The sequence below is a fragment of the Hipposideros armiger genome, unplaced genomic scaffold, assembly GCF_001890085.2.
Source record: "Hipposideros armiger isolate ML-2016 unplaced genomic scaffold, ASM189008v1 scaffold_195, whole genome shotgun sequence".
NCBI lineage: Eukaryota > Metazoa > Chordata > Mammalia > Chiroptera > Hipposideridae > Hipposideros > Hipposideros armiger.
In genome coordinates, this window is record NW_017731545.1 from 1,895,571 (window position 1) to 1,903,442 (window position 7,872).

The 7,872-nt window shown below is 40.8% G+C and overlaps 1 protein-coding gene across 1 annotated transcript in view; it reads left to right on the top strand.

Moving 5' to 3' along the window:
• Positions 1-7,872, top strand: part of CFAP61 (cilia and flagella associated protein 61) — a 323,912-nt gene that overhangs the window by 237,104 nt on the left and 78,936 nt on the right. The window contains exon 22 of the mRNA XM_019653120.1: positions 7,560-7,852. Within this exon, the coding sequence (XP_019508665.1) occupies positions 7,560-7,852 (293 nt within the window). The remainder of the gene's footprint in view (positions 1-7,559; positions 7,853-7,872) is intronic.

A 7,872-nucleotide genomic window follows, 5' to 3' on the forward strand; every position in this document is an offset into this window, starting at 1 on the left:
TCTAGTTGCCACTTTTAATCTAGTTGTGTGTGTGTGTGTGTGGGGGGGGTGGCAAAGCCCACCATCCCATGCAGGAGTCGAACCAACAACCTTGTTGTTAAGAGCACACACTGTCACCAGCTGAGCCATCTAGCCGCCTGTTGGCAGCTCAGCTCGGGTGCAGCTCACTGGCCCATGCAGGAATCGAACCCTGTTGCTCAGAGCTCATGCTCTTAACCAATGGCACCACCTGGCCAGCCCTGGGCAGACTCTTGAAGGACAGCAGAGGGAAATGAAGATGAAGGGGCAAGTGAAGGACTTCAGGGTCCAGCCAAGTCCAGGTTTAACTGGCTGCTTTTTAGGGATTGGGGAACTAGTGAAGGGGGATAACCAGTGTACAAAACAGCACCTTAGGAAGATGAAACTTCCATCTGCAGCACATCCAGTAGAGAGAAAGTGATCTAGTAAGAATGGGTCAGAGAAGACCACAGTAGCTAGTTGGAGGTGGGTTGGCAGTACATACTGTTGTCGACTTAAGAAAAGTTCAAAACTTTAGAGACATTTAATGAGTTTATTTGAGCCAAACTTATGACAATTGCGGGACTCAAAATCTCAATGGTTTGAGAAAATGCTCTGGAGAATGGTGGTTTTGCAGCCTATCTGACACGTTAGAATCAAAGGAGGAGACATAAGGAGGTTACATGAAATCCGTTGGTGGTAGATTAAGTGGGTGGGAGAATGCAAAACTAGTAAATCTCCGAAATTGGGTGAAAAGTAAAACGGAGAGACACGTCTTTTACGTTGGTGGGTACAGTGTAGTAAGAGATGGTACAAAGCGATGGTATTTGGGGAAAAAGCTGACAATGAGCGGTTCTGTGGTCTTGTGCTCTGGTGTGGTGGGCTGTGCCCTGAGGAGTCCAGAAAAGGGGGACTTCTCTGACACTCCAAGAGTATGTTATCCTAGATGCCAAAAGGTAATAGGCAGACTCACTTAAGGTAAAGATTGACTTTTGTCAAGGAAGGTACAGGCCTAGGATGTGACTACCTGCCATGACCCACTTTTAGTGAGGAATTTTTATGTTCGAACCATCGTATATGGTTAATTTCAGTCTCTGAGTTTGTAGGGCCCACCATGGTGCCCCCCCACCCCCACTCCCCACCCTGAGCTTGTCAGATTTAGTATCTGGCCCCTTTTTTGTCCACACAGGTAAGGGTTGGCACAACCACTTCTGGCTTATTTCCAAGTCAGTCATGGGATGATGGTTTTGAAGCTAGAAACTAGAAGTCTAGCACATCATCATGAAAAATAAGGAGTAGGACTGCTGCATTCCTTTGTCCATTATCATCCTTCTACTCATCAGTTCTTGCTTCCTTTTCATGTCACTTTAATAACATCAGGAAGAATGCATACATTTTTCATGAGAGTTAACTTTTGCTCCCTCAAGGCTAATTTTGCCCTTTCTCAACAGTTCAGGGTGGAGTTGGCAGGAAGCAGCTAAGGACAGGGCCCTTTCCACAAGAGTCTGAGGGAAAAAAAACCCTGTGTCTCATTGGCTGTAATGAGGTGTCCATCTTGGAATCACACCCCAAATCCTGGAAAATGCCAGGCTTTTATTTTGCTGAAGCACACGGACTGAAAGGGAGGGGCTTGTTTGCTGAGGTCAGTGGAGGGATTGTCTTAGGACCGGTGGATGCTCGGGAGCAGAAACATGGATGGCCACTCGGAAGAGGCTGGCTGGCCTCTGAATTTCCGTCTGTTGAAATTACCTGATACCACCCCAAAATATCACCACTGCCCCCCCCACCCCCAGCCACTGATTTATCACACCTTCCTCTCCTCCCACAGGAGAAACAATGATTCTGTGATGGAATCAGTCCAGTGTGAAAGAAATGGTTTCCTGGGCACTAGAGTTGTTACAGATGTAAATTATCCTAACCTATTAGAAATGCTCTGGCATCTTGGAGAATAGCTGACGTCACCAGCTCAAGCACTTGCTTTCAACTGCAAACAAAACCTGGAGGGTTCAGACTGGGGTTCAGATAGAACCCAGTAACCTAATACATTATAACAGTTTATGGCATTAATTGAAACTAATTGATATTCATCTGCTATTACCTCTGTACTTTCCATGAAAATGAAAAGGAGAACAAAAATAAAGTTAAAAAAAAACTGCCTTAATGGCCCGAAATGGATCAATTATTTTCATCTTTACCTAAATACAGTTTACTGCCTTATTAAAAGCATGTTTGTAGGAAAAGTATAACATTTAAATTCCAGTGCATGAATCATTGAACAAAGCCTTTGTTATGTTATATCTAATATATTCTTCCTTTTTTATTTGTCAGAGCAAAATGGAAAAGGTCAGGTTTGGGTCATAGAAATCTTATGCTTTGACTTATAAAAAATAAAAAAGAGCATTCTCTGCTGTATTCCTGGACATGATGTTTTTAAAGTGACTGTTTATTTAATAATTTATGAATATTCTATGATATCTATTTAAAATTCTTTCATTATCTAGTTATTTGCTAAAGTTAATTATACTGATAAAATACCAATTAGATTTTTTTTTAGGAATGTGTTACACATCCACCTACAAAAATAGTGTAGTGGTGAGAGCACTGGTCCTGAAGTCAGACTTGGCCAGTGTAAGCCCTGCTGAACCATCTACTTGCTGTGTGATCTGAAGCTCGTTATTTAACTTCTCTGTGCTTTCTGGAGAACCTAATAAAACTTATCTCATAGGCCCATTCTGAGGATGAGTGAGGTCATATATAGCCAATCTTTGTCTCTTTTTAAGTGGAAAAAGACCTTTTCTCTAGCCTAAAAAATATAATAACTATGAAGAAAAATTCATATTAATATCTGTGTGCATAAATCTCAAATTTATTTCTTAAACTCTTGAGATGTGATTCCATGACCAGACTACCAGATCAGGAAATCCTTCTCTTTTCTTCTTTTCAATTCATGGTTTTCTTCTTGGAGAATCCTCCACCTTTAGACTACTGGGCATGATGATAAAATGACAACAAAGCATGCTCTCCAGGTGGTTAAAATCAAAGCCCTCAGTTTAAAAGAAAAAAATGCCTTTTTGGCCTCTATTGAAAATGATTTGTTAAGAAGGCTGTTCCATTACTCTTAGGGCAAATCTATGACTAAAAAATGAATACTATATATTTTTTAACTTAATAGGAAGCTCAATTTAGCATTTCATTCCTATAAAGTCATTTTTAAATATTAATGAGTTTTCGAGCTCCTGAAACCATTATTTACCTCTTCCAGGAACCAGTGATGAAACTGGCATCTTTTTCCCCTGATCAAGATAAATTGAAGAACCTCCTAAATCTGGGTGCATTGTAATAGTGGAAATCTTAGTGTGATTGCCTTATTTTTGTGGTCACAAAGTTACTAGTGTATTCATTTACACCTTCAAAGAGTTTTCAAAAGCACAAAGATCACCTTTACATTTATGCCAACATTTTATTTTATTTTTTTTTAAGATTTTTTTTTTAATTGGGGAATTGGGGGATGGGAACAGCGCTGGGGAATTGGGGGAAGGGGAACAGACAACTTGCTGTCGTTTTGTTCTTCAGTCTAGTTGTGGAGGACGTTGCTTCACTGGCCCAAGTTGGCACCATCATTGCGCTCTTCCCGGGCGAGGCAGATCAATCGCCGGCTTCTGGACGGCCGCTCATAGCGGCTGCTGGCTGCTCACGCTGGCTGCTGGCTACACACGGTAGCCCATGGCAACCCACTGCCACAGGCACTGCAGGCTACCGCCGTCGTGGTCGGAGACTTACGGCAGCCCAGCTCCAGGTTGAGCTGTTGTTCAGCATCTTAGCTGTAGAGGGCAGTGTCACTGGCCCTCATATGTGGGATCCGAACCGGGGCCCTCTGGCGTCCCAAGCCAGCTCTTAACCAACGCGCCACTCGACCAACCCTTTATGCCAACATTTTAAATGGCAAGTCGTATTGCTTTTTTTTGAGCCTGAGTTAGTGACATGAGTCATCACTTCCTCTCTCTTTCCCGCCAGCCGGGCTGTCGACACTGAAGCCCCTCTTTCCTCTGGGAAGCATCGTTGCACATTTCTTCTCAAAGGCTGCAGCAGGTTAGCAGTGGGAGAGTGACCGAGTGCTGCTTCTTGCCAACTTTCATCTGAGGAGCTGTCACACACTCTCTTACTGGCACCCTCCTTTGCCCTCTGCTTCCCGTCTCAGATCTGTAATCTTAGTGATGCATAATTTATTCCCTAAAAGGAGGAACAAAGATTGGCCTTCCACGAAAACTGCTACAGTTATATTCCATTATCCTTTATTGAAAATTCACCCAGATTGTTCTAATCATCAGTTATCATCTGTCATTTCAAAGTAAGGCAGCCCACCATTTTACCTCTGTCACCTATCAGATCAAGTGCAAAAACTGGTCATTTTTTTCCATTAAATACACTGAGTAGCAAAGAAGACCGTGCCCAGATATTGTAGCAAAAAAACCTCATATCCAGGGGAAATCTTCAGCTTTCGCACTCTATTTCTTCCATATATGCATAAAACTTCAAAAGTGTGTGTGTGTGTCCTAATTATGTGACAAAAAAAGCCCCTGCAATGTGTTATCTTCTTCTAAGTATTTGCAAAGACTCCATGGTGGAAATACTTTGACAACATTAATCTTTAGCTATTTGAAGTTGTCTGACTTATTAAAAGCATGCTGTAAATAAATGTATTTCATGGGTCCCACATAACCTGGGGCTCCCTCACCTCCTCTGTACTACCATCAGGGTGTTCTGCACCAACGGGACCCCATCCATCCCATCTCATACACTCTGACTGGGACAAGACTGTCAAACCGTTATTCACTTACCACTCCTTTAATCCACCCCACCTCTCACTCCACAACCACTTTCTTTCACTTTTAAACTCTTTCTTTTTTAACTCCAGCAACTGAAGAAAATCTGTTTTTCTAAGGCACTCTCTGTTCTTCTATCTCTTACCCCCTTTCTTTCTCTCCATTTCCTTCCTTCCTGTCTCACCTCCTTGATTCACCCAAAAATTGACCCAAATGTCACAACATGATAGTTATATAACTGTTAACTTCCATATACAACTTTCTTGTTTCCTTGGGTTTCAACCCCAATGATATGACACGAGTATTACTTTATACTGTTGTGTTGTATATAAATGCAACCCAAGGCTCACATGGTTTAGGTTACATTTAGGATTATGTAGGATTTTGTGAGCTAGAATGGAAACCAATAACCAGACCTAACACTGTTAAGGGGAATGAATGTGTTTCTATCTTACAAACCTTAGCTATACAACCCACCCTGTGGTTGGATATTTCTTATAGTGCTAGCTTAACAGTGAATACCAAGTAGAAATAGGTAGTAGGAAAATCTGGCCACGAGGTCGTTCTGTGATAAATATTTTGAAGGCACAAAAGCAATGCCCAGTTAGCTTATGGAGCCACATCAGTTGACACCAGCCAGCCCACAGATGTGTGAGCCAACCTATAACAGGCTTGTTGTTGTTTGACATTGAGTTTTGGGGGTAATTTGTTATGCAGCATTATTGTGACAATAGCTGACTGTTATGATAACCAAAGCCTCATATTTGGGGTGGAGGGTTGTCTCAAATTAAACTTAAAGGTAGAGGGCCAGCTGAGTGGCTCAGTTGGTTAAGAGCTCACTCAAGAGTGCGAGCTCTGAGCAACAGGGTCACCAGTTCAATTCCCCACCAGAGCAAAATTGCTGCTGAGCTGCCAACAGGTGGCAGGGTGGCTCAGCTAAAATAAATAAATAAATAAATAAATAAAATAAACTTAAAGGTAGAAAAAACTTTGTAGAAGTTAGAATATCTATAAATACACATCTAACTTAAACATTAGAAATTTTATAAAATGTATTATCTTTTGAATTGAAAAGCATCATCCTCTCCAGTGGCTTACAATCTATGGGCAACACTTGCTTTCCAAACCCCAGCAACATTGGGCTTCCATAAGCCCATAATGAAAATGCTCATCTCACAGTATACTTACTGAAAGCTAATATGAAGGAGACTGGAAAAATATTCAACTCTGAGTTGCATGGGGCCTCAACATTCAAATTTGTTTCACTAAAAATGAATATTCTTTCAGTATGCACATTTGAAAAGAGCAGAAGACCTCAATTTGACAGTTTGAGATTCAAGTTTTGGCTTTCCTGGCAGGCTGACTCTTTGTTATTGCCATACACCAAGATTCACATTTCATAGTAGGTGGGAGCCTCACTAATTTAAGCAAAATGTTGGCTCTTTCACTCAAGGAAAATGCAGCTCACCAAGGAATGTTGCATTGGAGTGTATGAATAGGAGAGAGGATCATAGCCACAAAATTGCACATCCTAGTGAAGGCAGGAAGGAAGGACTGTACCCACTGGCCTCAGTGCCCTCTTGGTACTCCATATTTGAACACCAGGAAGTATGGGAGAACTTTCTAGATGCTGATAACCCTCAGAGAAGCAATCTGAAAGTTCTAGTTCCTTTTTTCTAAGCAAGCAAGATAAGCCATTACACGTTCAGTTTTGGACTGAAAGAGGTTTTTGCATAATTTAGTCAACCTAATTGAATAAATGCACTTGTCATTTATTTTGCTTTGTAAAATTCCTTTTCGTACCATTTTGTAAACAGGAGGAAAAAAAGAGAGGTTCAATGAATCTATCACTTTATGGTAAATTGTTACAGCTTGCCTGAAAAGTGAGTCTACAGCAGTTTCTTTCTTTGTGAAAAGGTAAAAATGCCAATTCAATGTCAAAAATAGCATATAAATAGCATATAATACATTTCACTCATTTAATAGCATTCACTCATTGATTTAAAATGATGAAATTAGTAGAATAGCATATATAATTACTTCTGTAGTACTTTTTAAGAAATATAAATAAGTAGTATAGACTGCTACCATCAAAATGCTCTTTCACAGGGAAGTCTTCCAAGATTATTTTATGATTTTATTTTTACTTACCAAAAGAATACCCTTTGGTCCCTTTTGCTAGGCCATGATAGTAAATTCTAAAAATCACAATTTGAATCTATATAAAAATTAACCATTGAAAAGCAGAATGTTCTAGTCTTTAGTTCTCAAAAAAGGAAAAATTTTCTTGAAATCAACGAGGTTGAACATTTAAATATTAAAATATCCATACCATCATGTACATGAATATTTTTTTACCATTGTCCTTTTCATCACTTAAGAAGAACTTGTATACACTGCAAACTGTAGTAATTTTTTTCTGTAATAAGTGTGGCAAAGGGAACAAAAACAAAATAAAAGGTTTTCTTCTAGACAGTTTCATTTAGCATAATTTCAACTTTCAAATTGTAGGAACATAAATGAATGTCCTACTTCTGAGTTAAAAGTACTTGACTACTTTGTGGGATGTTTTGTGCCTATTCTTTCCTAGATTATCTTGGTTGCGGTTGCTAGGTAACACCGCTGACTTCCTGCTGCTGAAAAAGGAGAAGGTTACAGGGAGCAATTCAGCATTATTAGCATTTGACTAATAAGGTTGTTGTTGTTTTAACTGTCTTATCATTTTCCCCCCTTTTCTAGGGAATGTCATCGTCTATGGAGGTACAATTGACACTTACACCACAGTAGAGGCGCTCTTAAACCTTGGCATGAAGGGCTCCTCCATCCACCTGGTGCAGCCCCCGCCCCCGTCTACCATCACCTGCATCAACAACTACTCGGTGGAAAGCGCAGTGGAGAATACGCTCCGAGCAGCGGGGGTTACCATTTACCGGGGAGCGCTCCTGGCTCAGTGGAACGAGGGCCAAAACCCAGACCCTATTCACAGCGCCAGCTTCACCACGCCCACCAAGCCTTTTAAACTTCCGTGCTCTGTAAGTAGGACCTGTGAATA